Source organism: Littorina saxatilis, linkage group LG10, assembly GCF_037325665.1.
Source record: "Littorina saxatilis isolate snail1 linkage group LG10, US_GU_Lsax_2.0, whole genome shotgun sequence".
Classification (NCBI taxonomy): Eukaryota; Metazoa; Mollusca; class Gastropoda; order Littorinimorpha; family Littorinidae; genus Littorina; species Littorina saxatilis.
In genome coordinates, this window is record NC_090254.1 from 19,313,585 (window position 1) to 19,329,802 (window position 16,218).

General features: G+C 41.2%; 1 protein-coding gene across 1 annotated transcript in view; it reads left to right on the forward strand.

Annotated features, from left to right (window-relative positions):
- LOC138979052 (uncharacterized) overlaps window positions 1-14,825 on the forward strand; it is a 93,753-nt gene extending 78,928 nt beyond the window's left edge. Inside the window, exons 44-55 of the mRNA XM_070351862.1 lie at window positions 143-1,042; window positions 1,821-1,965; window positions 3,659-3,807; window positions 4,333-4,418; window positions 5,118-5,775; window positions 5,998-6,117; window positions 7,733-7,915; window positions 8,218-8,529; window positions 9,192-9,396; window positions 9,869-9,928; window positions 10,138-10,364; window positions 10,637-14,825. Coding sequence (XP_070207963.1) covers window positions 143-1,042; window positions 1,821-1,965; window positions 3,659-3,807; window positions 4,333-4,418; window positions 5,118-5,775; window positions 5,998-6,117; window positions 7,733-7,915; window positions 8,218-8,529; window positions 9,192-9,396; window positions 9,869-9,928; window positions 10,138-10,364; window positions 10,637-11,229 — 3,638 coding nt within the window. The 3' untranslated portion in view covers window positions 11,230-14,825. The remainder of the gene's footprint in view (window positions 1-142; window positions 1,043-1,820; window positions 1,966-3,658; window positions 3,808-4,332; window positions 4,419-5,117; window positions 5,776-5,997; window positions 6,118-7,732; window positions 7,916-8,217; window positions 8,530-9,191; window positions 9,397-9,868; window positions 9,929-10,137; window positions 10,365-10,636) is intronic.
- The last annotated feature ends 1,393 nt before the right edge of the window (window positions 14,826-16,218 follow it).

Genomic DNA, 16,218 nt, shown 5'->3' on the forward strand with positions numbered 1-16,218 from the left:
ATAATTGTTCTCTCTCGTTAGGGTTTTCACGAGTAAATGTGTTTTTCAAACAACTGTCCTTTATGTGTGATATTGTTCTCTCAAGTACATGGATTTCACCATGATTCGAAGCTAGACTGACGCGTTGGCCATTTTCTTGCAGGACCAAGTGATGTCATGATCGAAGCAGATGGTAAGGCGCACACCCTGCAGTTAAACGGGTCGACATTTGTGCTTGTGCCCGGTATCGGTACTCTTCCTTCGTTCAGCGAGACTTCATCTGATGAATCCGATAACCAAACAACTTGGTTTTCCAACAGCACGTTGGAAGAAGAGTCGCTAGACAATCAAAGTTCAAGCCCGGGAGGCGGTGACATCAGCGTAGAGACTCGCCACAATAAGTCTTCCCAGAAATCTGTATCCCTTGACGGTGATGTCCTTTTCGATGAATCTGGTGACGGGTCGAACGAAAATCTTTCAGTGCTGTCTTTTGATGACGACTCATCGCCTTACGACGCGACAGGCAAAGCAATGCCAGCTGGAGACGAGGGGATGGAAGATGGATCTTTCCGGAGCACTCATCCTCAGTCAGCAACAACGGCAGGCTCAAAAGATACAAGTTTATATTTTACTGACTACAAGTCAACAACAAGTTCAGTCAAGCTCACAGACGATGGTCTGAGTGACGGTCTGAGCGGGCAGACTCGGCGGCCATCGCCGTCACCATCACCGTTTGATATCAGTACTTTACAACAACCGTCTCCCTATCCGACAAGTTCTTTGTTGCTTGAAGGCACAGTGCATCAAGATTTACCCAAACCGACTGGCCAACCAACACTCTTGTTTGACGGGAACCAACAATTTTCTCCTGACCCGTCAACAAGCCGTTCGACGTCTCTTGTAACTGAGCAAATCTCAGGGTATTCTTTAAATGACGCACAAAAACAGTCAACAGTCTTGGCTGAAACTGTAACAACTGCTCCTGTTCCCCGAGGATCTGTGGATGTATGGCTGGGCGAGTGCATTGCCAAAGCTGTTGAAAACCTGGATATCACACTGACACGTAAGACATTGCTTTTCATCTCATTTCCGTTAGACACAGCTGCCAGAACCCTTTTAAAAAAAATTGTTTATGATATTGTTCAGTTTTACGGAATGGTCTAAACACGTAACTTAAAATGCCATGATTTTAAGTTTCTGTGTGTGGCTTGTTCAAGATACATTAAAGCCGCACATCCGTCTCCAAGAGACCAAGCCTTGTTATAGAAGAAGGCAGCAGAGCTAAATTTAGCGGTGCGAGCACGAGAAGGTAGAGCTACATCTGCTCACGCCGATGTTGGGCCCTAAAGGGCTGATAAAACCTAGATTAAACTGCAATTTTAGCATCAGATACGGACGTGCGCAATGGCTTGGTGGTAAGACGCCGGCCTCCAAAGCGGAAGATTGTGGGTTCGAATCCCGGCCGCGCCTGGTGGGTTAATGTGGAGATTTTTCCGATCTCCCAGGTCAACTTATGTGCAGACCTGCTAGTGCCTTATCCCCCTTCGTGTGTACACGCAAGCACAAGACCAAGTGCGCACGGAAAAGATCCTGTAACCCATGTTAGGGTTATAGAAACACGAAAATACCCAGCATGCTTCCTCCGAAAGCATGGCGGGGTAAAAACGGCCATACATGTAAAAATCCACTCGCGCAAAAACACGAGTGTACGTGGGAATTTCATCCCACGAACGCAGAAGAAGAAGCATCAGATACTTCGCATTAAAGAAAATGTCTTTCGATCACTTTGACTTTTTCTATAGCGCAAAGTTTTGTGATTGTTCAAACGTTCCTATTTCCAGTGATCAAGGGTGCAGTTGTGGCAGGCGTGTTGACCGAGGAAGACCTTTTGATGCAGTACGGAACTTCCGCTTCCACGGAGTTCTCTCCCTTCATAGTGTATCCAGACGCGGTCGCCGACCCTACGTCAAGGTGGCTGAAAAGAAGGTAATCGCAACAAACAGCTAAATACGCTGCTTTTCCTTCTTCACTCTTTGGAATAAATTAGGAGTTTTTGCTGGAGTATGAATTGATAAAATCTTTTGTTTGTTGGACTAGTAACTAGAACTAATTTGCATGTTTGATTTTGCTCGGCTTCATGGAATATTTTGTCTTGTTTTTATGATCATCTCGCAAAAAAGAATGTTTTTATGCGAGAATATTTGCCTGTGTTCAGATTTGTGTGATATTGTGCAAAAGTTTTTCTGTTTAAAATTAGTTCGTGATCCATGAGTAGAATGAATTATATCTTTGAATAATTCACGTAATCTCTCCGTTATGTGTGTTTGTTATTGAGAGTGCAACATAAGGCCAAAAATTTATTTTTTTCTGTTTCTGGTAACATGGCTAAAAAAAATAGGGTCGGTAGGTAGGGATTTTTATTTTATTTTTTTTTTTTACCCCAAATGTAGACCAATAAAACTAACTTTAAAAATCGCGCAAAGAGACTGGATTCACTATACATAGAGACAAGACACTCAACACATTTACAAATCGTCAGCGGACTTTCGTTTTCACACGTTTTTGTTGTTCATTTTCTCACCCTGTCCTTTACCACCAAAAAAAACCCAAACATTTTTGAGTTTGGAAAAAACAAGTTTAGGGTCGGCGCCGAAATTTAGGGTCGGTCGGGTGACCAGAAACAGACAATTTCTTTTTTTGGCCTAAGGGATATATGTGTACGTCAGTTGCAAAGACAGTTCGTTTAGATGGTGATAATTGATTTTTACATTTAGTCAAGTTTTGACTAAATGTTTTAACATAGAGGGGGAATCGAGACGAGGGTCGTGGTGTATGTGTGTGTCTCTGTGTGTGTGTGTGTGTGTCTGTGTGTCTGTGTGTCTGTGTGTCTGTGTGTGTCTGTGCGTGTGTGTGTGTAGAGCGATTCAGACCAAACTACTGGACCGATCTTTATGAAATTTTACATGAGAGTTCCTGGGAATGATATCCCCGGACGTTTTTTTCTTTTTTTCGATAAATACTTTTGATGACGTCATATCCGGCTTTTTGTAAAAGTTGAGGCGGCACTGTCACACCCTTATTTTTCAATCAAATGGATTGAAATTTGTGTAAAGCAATCTTCGACGAAGGCCGGACTTCGGTATTGCATTTCAGCTTGGTGGCTTAAAAATTAATTAATGACTTTGGTCATTAAAAATCTGAAAATTGTAATACATTTTTGTTATATAAAACGATCCAAATTTACGTTCATCTTATTCTACATCATTTCCTGATTCCAAAAACATATAGATATGTTATATTTGGATTAAAAACAAGCTCTGAAAATTAAAAATATAAAAATTATGATCAAAATTAAATTTCCGAAATCGATTTAAAAACAATTTCATCTTATTCCTTGTCGGTTCCTGATTCCAAAAACATATAGATATGATATAGGATTAAAAACACGCTCAGAAAGTTAAAACAAAGAGAGGTACAGAAAAGCGTGCTGTGCAGCACAGCGCAACCACTACCGCGCTGAACAGGCTCGTCAGTTTCACTCCGTTATGCACAATCGGCGGACTACGGTCATTGTGAAAAAATGCAGTGCGTTCAGTTTCATTCTGTGAGTTCCACAGCTTGACTAAATGTAGTAATTAAGCCTTACGCGACTTGTTCTTTCCTCATGTTTCCATTGCAGACTGGTCAGTTTTCCTGGACCCAAGCTGTTTTTGTCACCGGTAGCAGAGGCAGCTTTTGTGGAAGATATAGCAGTTAACTTCAAGGTGTCTAACTGTGCTGCAAACATGCCTGATGACTTAGAACTAGATTTGCTCTTGTGGAATCCAGGCAAGTTCTTTCATATTTTTTTTATAGGTAAAATCTCTCAAATCATGATGGGTTTTTTCTCAAGCATTTTGAAAATCTTTTTTTGTGTGCATGTTTATCATTGTTGAGGTGAAGGTAAACTACATTGTTACGTACGACAGTCACAGTTTTCAATTGCTTCGTGCGTTTTTGTTTCTTGACCAGTACTCTTGACTTTCGGGTACCGTTGTGTTCCATAGACTTTGCACTTCCTTTGACACAAAGCTCACTGTGTATAACTGAATCAAACACGTGTTTTCCATGGCAGACTGGTCAGTATTCCTGGACACAAGCTGTTTGTGTAACTCGTAGCAGAGGCTGTTTTTGTGGAAGGTATATTACTTTACCTTCACCTTAAGAGATTTGTATGCTTTTTAAAAATGTGCCTTGGATATATCGACATACAGAGACGGTATATTTTAAAGGAATGATTTTACACAGGAGGTCAATTGTATTAGCCTAGTAGTACAGTAGAAATTGATGTTTCAATTCCCATTCCTGCAACAGACACAAAGCAGTGGGAATCGTCCAGAGAGCTGTGTGTCAGCGACTCAGAAATCTACAATAGACACGCAGGGGAGCTGCTGGGAAAGGTACTTGCATTTAGTATCATGAAGGGATAACACCCCGGCCCCAAGTACCTAAGTTATTAATGTGTAAATGTTGTTGATTGGATTGTATTGTTATGAAGTAATCTGTTCGTGCATTTTGTTATGTTTATGTAACAGTTGTTAAAAGCTAGTTGAAAGAAATAAGAAACTATTTTAGCAATACCACACATAATTGTTGGATCCTCGTATATCTGTTGGTATTTATTCAGAATGTTCATATTTGTGAAGCAGTGAATGGATCTTGAGTACGCACAGTAACAAAAAAGCAAGTTGAAAGAAAATGTTAAAGAATGTTCTTAATTTTAGCATTACCACACATAATTGTTATATCCTCGTAGATCTGTTGGTATTAACTCAGAATGTTCAAGTTTGTAAAGTAGTGAATGGTGCTACAGTACAGTAACAAAATAAAGCTAGTTAAAGAAAATGTTGCATTACCACACATAATTGTTAGATCCCCGCAAATCTGTTGGTATTAATTCAGAATTTTTAAAGTTGTAAAAGAATGAATGGAGATAAAGTACGGCAACAAAACAGACACATACACAAACAAACAAATCACATTTTATTACTTACTGTAGTAAAAGGGCTAAGAAACAAGAACAAATAAACACACACAAAAACGTAAGGCAGAGGATAATTAATTTATTTGATGATGACATTATTTGAACCATTTTCCAGCTGTGCCAAGAATCATTTTCCAAACATCCACCACACCCAACACCGCGTCCTGCTCGTCGCTTGAAACGGAGTTCTGAAATAGAAAACTTCAACGAAACGCAGGACAAGAATAACCAAACGACAAGCGTGACAGTGACAACAGCCACGATCTCAAGCAACGTGACAAATGAAACAGCGAACCAAACAGAGGACTCGACAAGCAACAGGTCAAACTCGACGTTCAAAACAGAAAACATCCTTGATGGACAAGAGAACGCAACAATTGACACCATCGATCTGACACTGAACGAAACCAACGCTTTGGTTACAACCACTGATCCACTCAACGCGACCAACGAAACGTCCTCTGACCCTTCAACTGAAGACAACTCTACACTTGTGGGGGAATTACAGCCAAGAATGGTAACTGTTGCTGTGGTCAACACGCCTTCATCCTCCCTGAACTATCCTCCGCTGATTACCAATGCTGCTTTCACCTTGAGAGAAGATGAGAAGGAGTCGGTATTCACCATCACCTACGTCGACATGGAAGAAGATGAGATGACATTCTCAGTGGTCAGGGAAGCGCGTCATGGGTCGGCTGACGTCACAGAGGGCGGACGCGTGACGTACTCACCGGAGTTGGACTTCAGTGGGGAAGACGACATAGTCGTTGAGGGTAGGTTATTGATTTAGGCTGTTCGTTGAGCTCCAAGGTTTGTGCGTGTGTGTCGGAAGGGGGGGGGGGGAGAAAGAGAGAGGACAGGAGGTTAGGTTTTGAGCGTTTTCTTGGGGAGGGGGGGGGGGAGGGGTAAGTGTGTCTTATGAACTTTTTTTTCTTCTGACAAAAAGTCAGTAGTTTGGACGGAGGCCTTTTTACGAATCATTTATATGTTAACAGGAATGGAAGTCTTGGATTCAACCCTACAGAAGCTTGGCATCGTCCCCAACGCATTTAACTTCACCGTCACTTTCCAAGTCTCCAAGCTAAACGACCCGCCCATCATACTGTACATACCAGGTACAGCTTCATATTTTGTCATTTTGTAGTGTGAACAGGGTGGTATGTTGAGTGAAGATGGGGTGGTGTGCTGCCTGGTTGCTTGGATGGGTCGACGGACGGATGGATTGGCGGATAGCTTGTCGGATGGCTATGGATAGAATGATTGATTGGTGAACGAAAAGATGGACGAATGTTAAGAATTCAGAAAGAACTCCTGATTTTAAAAATCACTGCAGGCCAAAGATGTGTTGTTGTTGATATTTTGATAATAATATATTGCCCCAGAAAAGCATGTCTGCCCTCTAGATTGCTTGTGTACTAGTTTCTCGTTTGTCTTCAAGGAACTATGTTTTTCTCCTTCACGACATCGTCCACCCTCTTACTTTCGTCCGATTGCACTCATCACCATTGCCACCTCCCCGCGATCTCCTCTAGTATACCCTTCCCTACTACCACAACCACCGCTCTGGTCCCCTCGGTGTCAACAATGGTCAGGCATAGCAAAAAAGGCATTCTCTCCGATGTTTTTCCTCCCGACCCTATAACTTGTTTTTAAACTTTCGAAAAACTATTTATTTAAAAGGTTAAATTCGACGTTGCAAGAAAAGTTACTTTTCTGCGACATCCAAGGGACACAGTTTGTACGATTTTTGGTCACTAAAAAGCAACATACGCCTGTAAAAAAAACCGAAAACAACAACCCCCAATTGAATTAAGAAAGGAACCGACCTACCGACCTTAATTTGTTACGCCTTGTCACCGGAAACAAACATATTTTTATGTTTTTTGCCTCATCAAAAAGTCTGCTCTTTTCAAGCTGGCACTATGAACGGCGTCGGGTTGCAAGGGAGAGTATCATGTTTGACTCTTTTTAAAACATAGCAGGATTTAGTTCCCGTCGCTTGAATTACTGCGGATCCAATGCATTCCCCTCACATGCACTAATACTCGTTGTTTTAAAGTCATTGCTCAGTTGTTTGCGGTAGTAATGTGAAACAAGCAAAAAGCAACAACAACCGTGCAACAGTTGGACAGATGAAGCTTATATCTGAATCATTAACGAGAAAGCAACTACTAACAAAATGACAAACAAACAAATTAAAAACAAACGAACAAAACCCAAAAGTTAAGCCACCCCCCACCCCACCACTAAAAAAAACCAAAGCAACAAAGACAAAGACAGGTTGTATTTTATGGAGATGCTTCTTTTCTCAACAGTCTTCTTACCCACCCCCCCCCCCACCCCCCCCCCCTCACTCACACGCACATTATAGTTATGTTCTGCAAGCGTGTTTGAATTGCCTTTTCATCCATTGTCTTTGCAGAGGCTCTCTTTGAATCTCTGTCTCTGTATGAGTTTTGCTGTTTGTTGTTCGCTTGTGCATTCTATATGTGTCCATATGTATTACATCATTGTGTTGTTAGACGGCATGATACTGACAGACACATTTCAACCCTGTCACACGAAGTGAGATGGCCAATACGGTCTTGTCTTGTTCTATCTTTCTCTGGCTGTCTCACTGCCTTCACGCTTGAGGGGAACCGACCGTAGCAAGTCATAAACTCTTAATCCACGATATGTTCTTCCTCAATGCTGTTGACTTCAACTGATATCAAGACGAATTTCTTACAGACAAGAGCCATTCCCATGTGAAGCAATCGAGGGCAGTTGGTCCAACGGCTGGCAACGGTATCAACATGACTGTGTACATCGAGGGCAACGCAACATCATACGTTGATGTAGGCCAGGTCTTTTATGGAGATGTGGACCTAAATGACAGCCTTGTCTACAGCAGTTTTGTTAATGACAATGCAGGTAATAAGCGTGCAGCATGAAGATTATGCAGAGAGTTGTTTGTTTGTGTTCTATTCAATAATTATTTTGTACAGTAAACGATCAACATATTTAGTATCAACATCAAACTATTATGCCGATGTTGATTGTAGATATATTGATCGTGTACTCTACAAATTGATGTCATTCAGTTTTCAAAAAATGTTTAACTGCCATACCTGTACCGACACAAACACCCTACATTTCAAATTTCGGGGGTCAAGGCAACCCCTTCAGAATGTGTGACACTGTTCACTGTTTTAGAAACTAATTTTGGATTTCAGGCGCAGAATTTACGGAAAACGACCTGACCACGTTTGATCCTCGTCTGAATAACATCTACCCCTCCATTGCTGCTGGAAAGCAAATCAGTCTGAACGTCTCCCAGAACTACTCAGGTCATGTGACGTATGACTCTAGGGTCAAGGACACTCTCCTGTCCTTCAGCGAGCGGGTGACCTTGAACGTTTTTGTCCTCTTGAACCCTTGTTACCATGGTGACTGCAAATCACGTGACTGCCAGGGAACGTGCTTGGAACCTCGCAGAACCTACACCTTTGATCCTTATGTTTGCATCTGTCACCTCGGTTACGAAGGTAATAGTTATTTATTGATATTTAGGTACATGAATCACATTTAATGATATGATTGTTATTTACAAGGGACGTATGCATCATTTCTGAAGGAGAAAATTAGATTAAAATAATGCAATAAAGACTTGTATTAGAATGTTTATCAGTTCAGTCTTTTGTAAGATGACACTTTGTCTTAATCATTTTTTGCTTTTTTGGAAGGATTTTGGTTGTGGTTTGTTGTACTTTCTAGATTTTAATCTTTTTTTGTTGGTATCTGTCAGGGTCACATGTAGCTCTGAAAATTAAAACTGTACGGTAGTTTAGGACATAATTGTACTTCTCTTGTATGTTTTGGCGGCTGGAATCTCAGACTCGACACGAGTGTAGTGGCTAGCCGTGTATGATTAGGCTGTTATGTATTTTCAAAACTTGAGCAAAATTCAAACTGCCACGATAAATACAATTCAATTCAAAAGTATTTTTTCTTTTTCTTTTAAGTGACGAAGCAGATGCGTCTGGGCCACATCCTCCTCCCTCACCTATCCCTCCCTACTACTCCAATTAGGAAACGACCAAACATTTTGGTCGTCTTATTCCCCTATTCAATAGTACTGTTGACAACTCTCGTAGACCGTCAAAGGTAAAGGCTGACGATCTGGCATTTCTGTCGTACATTGTTTCAGGTGAATGGTGTCAAACTGAAACTAATGAATGTTTGACTGCAAGATGCAGTGTCATCACTGATTGCGTGGATCTGATCGGTGGATATCGTTGTAACGTCAACCCAGGAAAGATGGCGGCCATTGTTATTTCGTTTGTGGTCGCTGTGACTTTGGTGGTGTTAGTACTGCTTCTGCGAAAGAAGAGGAAGTCAGGAACCAAAAAGTGGTAAGAATACTGAACAAAATCGTGCCTTTGCTGAAAGAGAAGATTGTGATGTACAAAGCAACCTGATTAGAATCAACGGTGTATGTTTCGTCCAACGAATCAATGTGCGATACGAGCCGGAAACACGGCATCTGCATGGTCCAGTGTAATTAACGAACATGCAAGTAGTAGACAGATACTCCGATTGTAAATGAACAGGCGGGCAGAACGATACAATAACAGGAAAAGACTCATACGATACAAACACGCGCACAAACAGAGCACCGGTCCACAGGAAACATGCAAGAATACAGAGAAAGAGCAACTGATCTATTTTAGCGTTAATTTTTCTTTATACAATTCACAGAATCTTGCTCACATACTTGACAAGTGAGGAATCAATGGAACATTACTTTAACTAACCTGAAGCGGTATGTTGTGAATGCAATATTTTAGATGTTTTATGCCTTTTCCCATTCTGTTTACTTTACAGGGCTCTTTCTTTCTCTGACAACAAAGGGTCTGCGCTGAAATTCTGGCCATCTAGCCTGAGGTGAGGATAATGGTACCTGGGTGTATGAAATGTATTTCCACTTTATCATACATATTTCGTCGTCCTTTCGGTTTAGATTACCAAATGCAAAAAAATGCAGCAGTGCCATAACTTGTCTTGTATTACTGTGTCTGCAATTATAATTTACTTTATCATAAATGCTGAAAAGATCTAACAGCGTGTGTCATGGTTTCTCTTTCTTCCAACAGAAGAGAAAACAGTAGTGCAGAACCGGATCTTCACACCTTCCGAACTCTGTCCTACATCGGTACAAACGACAGGATGTCGGGCATTGGTGACGTAGAATTTGCAGATGACGTCACTCGTCCAGCGTACCCTCTCCGCTCCTTCCACCCGGTGTCTGACGTCATTTCCAGCGAACATGTGGACGGGATGACGGAAACTGCATTGTGTGTTGACGACGCTCCAAGTGAAGGTTGGTGTTTGTAGCAGTTTGCAGTTGTAACTTTCTGTCAGATTTGCTTCGAAACCCTTTGTCTGGTGCAAGCCCATATTGTTGTGTGACATGTGATTGAAACAGAATACGCTTGTGGTGTATGACAGAAAATGTTTGCCAGCTCTTAGTCCATTATAGTATGCACATTTGCGGAGTACATTACGTCACATGTTTCATTTGTTTGTTCATGATTTGTGAAATCGACCATACACTTAGCAGACAGGGCCTACATGATTATGACATTTTGACAGATGATGCCCACGACAATGAGGTAGAAATCTTGACCAGCGGTAACTTCGCAGCAGATGTCTACTCGACAATCATCAAGAACTTGAACAGCATGGTAACAACTGTCCAACCCGAAGCACCCGGAGAGCCATCACTGAGTGTCATTAAGCCGGACACAACCTCTGTCGCAAAATCATCAGAAGTGGAAAGACTAGAGGTAACCGAGCGACCTGAAAACATGCAAGGTCCCCATAACGCCCACAGTCTGAAGTCTGAGTTCGCTGACACAAGGGAAGAACGTCCACGTCCACGTCCACAAGGCGCTGAAGACCCCCGCAAGCACACTCCTCACACTAACCAGGACACGACTCTCAAGGCCTTCGAAGAACTTGACAAACCCGAAGAAAACGTCCCAAACCAAACAGAGCCGCGAGAGTTTTTGGCCGATGGCAAGTCTTCCAAACTCGAGGATGACCTCAACATGGAGCAGAAGGATGGCGCTGCACGTAACTTTGACGGAGCAGAGAAGAGCGGGATGTGTACCGGTGGCGACTGCGGGCAAGAAGGATGTCCCGGGTGTGATGAACACGGCACGATGCTTTGCACCAAACTGTAACCCTGCACCAATTCAACACGCCAGGAGCTTAGGAGAGATAAACGGAGTTGAACTCCTGGAATGTATCAGCTTAGGAGAGATAAACGGAGTTGAACTCCTGGAATGTATCAGCTTAGGAGAGATAAACGGAGTTGAACTCCTGGAATGTATCAGCTTAGGAGAAATAAACGTAGTTGAACTCCTGGAATATATCAGCTTAGGAGAGATAAACGGAGTTGAACTCCTGGAATATATCAGCTTAGGAGAGATAAACGGAGTTGAACTCTTGGAATATATCAGCTTAGGAGAGATAAACGGAGTTGAACTCCTGGAATGTATCAGCTTAGGAGAAATAAACGTAGTTGAACTCCTGGAATATATCAGCATAGGAGAGATAAACGAAGTTGAACTCCTGGAATATATCAGCTTAGGAGAGATAAACGGAGTTGAACTCCTGGAATATATCAGCTTAGGAGAGATAAACGGAGTTGAACTCTTGGAATATGTCAGCTTAGGAGAGATAAACGGAGTTGAACTCCTGAAATATATCAGCTTAGGAGAGATAAACGGAGTTCAGCTTAGGAGAGATAAACGGAGTTGAACTCCTGGAATATATTAGCTTAGAATTGTTTGGTTACTATAGGAACTTTGAGGCCCTTATGAGGATCGTGAGAAAGTTTTGTTGGAAGACAATAATATACATATATGTGACGAAATAGAACAACACGCATAAAAACCAATGAACTGCCGAACAGGCACGCAAGGCAAAAATTAAGTGCTGCAGAAAGAACACGCACTAGAATAAGCGTTATACAGACCATGGAACCCATACGATTTAGCCGTATTTTGTACGCATGATTGTCTAGAATACGAGCAGTACGGTCAGTGGAAAAGAATAGGAAAAAATTCCTAGACTACTTTTCTTCACAAGCGCATCCCGAAGCCGATCCAATACTTTGACACATGATTACAGTTTTTGTATTGGTAAACTTAGTTAACGGTGCGACGGACGCGTGTGAAACATGTTTGAATCAAGGGTATTCAAATGCTGCGTGGAGTATGCTTACTTGTCTGAAAATACACCAAGTTTGCTTGAGAATACCCCAAGTGCAAAACAGGAGTTCCCAGGTCTGGTTATAGGACACTGTCTGAGGATTTAACCTCTTCGACATACAACCATTTTTGAGGAGTGTACGCCCCCAACAAAATATGATCGTAAGCAAGAAGTTTCGAGAGAAAAGAGATATGGCTCTATCGGAACGGATATTTAGGTTGACATTTTTACACCACCGAACGTACCATACACTTTCCACGGATTTTGTAATGCGCTTCTTTGAAATCAGATGATTGACGATGATTTAAATCTTCTTTTTTTTAAATCTGTACATAAATTTCTTTTCATACCATCCCGAAGTAGGCAGTAACATGCCGAAATATTGATATAGATATAAACGTACCTAACCTGGTAACTGGTGTGTTTTCTTTTTCTTTTCTTTTAATTGATTAATGATGATGTATGGAAACGTCGTGTTGCATTTCTACAGAATTGTTCCCTAACCATTAGCTTATTTCTTTATTACACTTGCTTATGTTTGCTCCTTATTTTCTAGCTTTCTTGAGAAAGCTGACAGTCGTAAGTTGTTTAGTGCTTGCCTTTTAGTTGTTTTTTTCTTATTTGTTTGCAACAAGGCGTTCTGTTTTTAAACGTTTACCTCTTAAATCGTAGACCGTTTTATCTTTATCAATCGTTCGCCTTTTGGTATTTATTCCTCGAGCGTTTCTCCTTGGATTTCTTTTGATGTTATCTATTTGTTCTATATTTATTTCTGTTGTGCTATTGTATTTCGTTTACAAGCACTTAACTTTTTGTGACGTAATTGCCTTCTGTGTGTTTTATAATTACCTTGTTTGCTCATGTGAAGTTTTAATTTTTTTTTGGATTCAGATATAATGAATGCATACCTTTTTCGAAATCAAGCACAACGCAGGCAAATATCCACATGTCACAGACAAATTGAGACGGACAGAAAAGTATAGAGACTTGCAGACACACGGACAGAAAAGTATAGAGACTTGCAGACACACGGACAGAAAAGTATAGAGACTTGCAGACACACAGGCAGAAAAGTATAGAGACTTGCAGACACACAGGCAGAAAAGTATAGAGACTTGCAGACACACAGGCAGAAAAGTATAGAGACTTGCAGACACACGGACAGAAAAGTATAGAGACTTGCAGACACACGGACAGAAAAGTATAGAGACTTGCAGACACACAGGCAGAAAATCGAAAGAAAGACAGTCGAACAGGGAGACAGACAGACAGAGACATGTATGTAGACTGTTGCCTTAATTACACGCAGATGCGCACATGCCCACCTACAGATTGCCGATAAGAGCAAACAAAATCACAAACTGAAAATGAATATGTACTTTGGCTTTCTTATTTGACTGGCTAGTTTGTTTTTTTCCTTCTTAAAACTATGTTGTCCATGTTAACATTTTCAGTGTTTGCTTTAATCTCATTTTCTTTCATTCAGCTTGTTTCAAATTTGCTCATGCCTTATTTATTCATGAAGGGTAAAAACAGAACATTCTCGTATTGTACCTTTTGTAACGGCACAGTACTTCGCGTGAAAATGTTTTGCTCGCCGGCTTAGATTTGGCCAGGTTCTACAGTATAGAGACTTGCAGACATACAGGCAGAAAATCGTGGGGCGGGGATATAGCTCAGTTGGTAGCGCGCTGGATTTGTTTTCAGTTGGCCGCTGTCAGCGCGAGTTCGATCCCAGGTTCGGCGGAAATTTATTTCACAGAGTCAACTTTGTGTGCAGACTCTCTTCGGTGTCCGAACCACCCCCCGTGTATACTACATTGGGTGTGCACGTTAAAGATCCCACGAGTGACAAAAGGGTCTTTCCTGGCAAAATTGCTTAGGCACAGTTAATAATTGTCTACCATACCCGTGTGACTTGGAATAAGGCCGTGAAAGGTAAATATGCGCCGACATGGCTGCAATCTACTGGCCGTATAAAATTTCATCTCACACGGCATCACTGCAGAGCGCCTAGAACTGTACCCACGGAATATGCGCGATATAAGCCTCATTGATTGATAGATTGATTGGATAAGACAGGTTCTCCACCCACTTTGACGCATACCAAAAATCACCGTCCCTACTGCATGCCTCCTGCGCAACGTTGGTGAAATCTGTGATCAGGCTGTGGATTTTTGGTATGCGTCCAAGTGGAGGGATGATCTTATCCCATGTAAAATGCCTGGCCATATGTAAGATTCCGAGTCGTAACGTTTAGACGGCAGGGACTGTACCGTCATCAACAAGTTAAAATACACGATGCAAGAACAGGAAAAGAGATGAAAACAACTGCTGTGTTTAGTATTCAGTTAGTTCGGTTTTAAATCGTAGTGTAAACAACTTCAAGGAAAGTGTTTGACAGTTGAGTTAAGAATTGAAGGACACGTAAACATTGCAAACCCTTCTGAAAGTGTAATTGATAAATACTCGTAGTAACGTAACGCACATGTTCAAACTTTCTTTCTATTTATCAGGTTTTGATGTTTTTAATTGTAAAATAAATTGACACTGCGTTGCTTTATACTCGTTGCTAGAGAGAGAGAGAGAGAGAGAGAGAGAGAGAGAGAGAGAGAGAGAGAGAGAGAGAGAGAGAGAGAGAGAGAGAGAGAGAGAGAGAGAGAGAGAGAGAGAGAGAGAGAGAGAGAGAGAGAGAGAGAGAGAGAGAGATGGTATGTAAGTATGTATAAGGCGTGGCTTTCGGTTCCTCTTTTTGGTTTATTTTTCGTGAGCGTCGTCTTCCCTTACTCGAAACATCCAGTAGACACGTAAACAAGTCAAAGGGCGGTGGATTCGCTTTAGGCCTAAAAAATAAAAATAGGTGTAGTTACGGTAACCCGACCTACCCTATTTTTAGGGGCCGACCCTATAACTTTTTATTACATTTGTCAAAAAAAATAAAAAAATAAAAAAGACCCCGAGTGCAGTAAACGCAATGAAAGCGACAGCGCTCGAGTCGCACACTTATTTCCCTGTCAAGTAGGTTTAATTTGTACACATTAGAAAAAAAAGTTTAAAAAAAAGGTGATTGCCTACCTTCCTACCCGATTTTTTTTGGCTATGTTACCTTAACCACACCTATTTTTTTTGTTTGCCTTTGCTATAATATTGTGCACGGAACTTTATCTCGTTTCATTTCCCCTTAGTTTACACATAATGGCAATGCCCTTTCCGCAGTTAATTATTTCAAAGGTGAAAAGGAACGAGCTATGCATTTGTTGTCCTAGCTTCGCAACTAGTTTTCAGAAAAAAGATAGATTGCGAACGTTGCAAGGTCAGGAATAATAAAAAAAGTCGTGAAAACAGTTAGTTGCACCGCATTATATCTGGCTAGGCAGGGGATACGACCATCCTGCAACTTGGTCACATACCAACAATGAACATTCTGGGTGCTCTCTTAGCACAAAGGTATGCACTTATTTGAACAATTCTTTTCGTATAAGGCACTGGGGTTTTTTTCTGAAAATTAATTATTCACAAATTTCCAACTCAATTATAGAAAGCATCCAGGGTGATGATTTTTGGTATGATTCCAAGTGGAGGGATGGTGTTATCCCATGATACTGACGAGATCTGAGACAGTGAGGAAAACTGTTTTCACGAGGAGGATTGGGCCTTCAAGTTCATGAAACGTTACATTATTATAGACAAAACGAAACATTACCCACTTGTTTCGGGTTGTCTAAAATGAAAAATTCAATAAACTTAACCTTTTTTTTTTTTAATAGATTTTCGAAATGTCTAGTAAGTGTGGGTTTACTTTTAACAGTCTAGATTTTATTAATATTTAAGATATTATTCAGTTTTATTTAAAATTAGAAACACTCTGTGTACAAACAGTTTTTGCAGCTGCAATGTCGACGATGCCATTCAAGTCAGCGTCCAACCGTCAACAGATTCCCCCTTGTGTGACCATT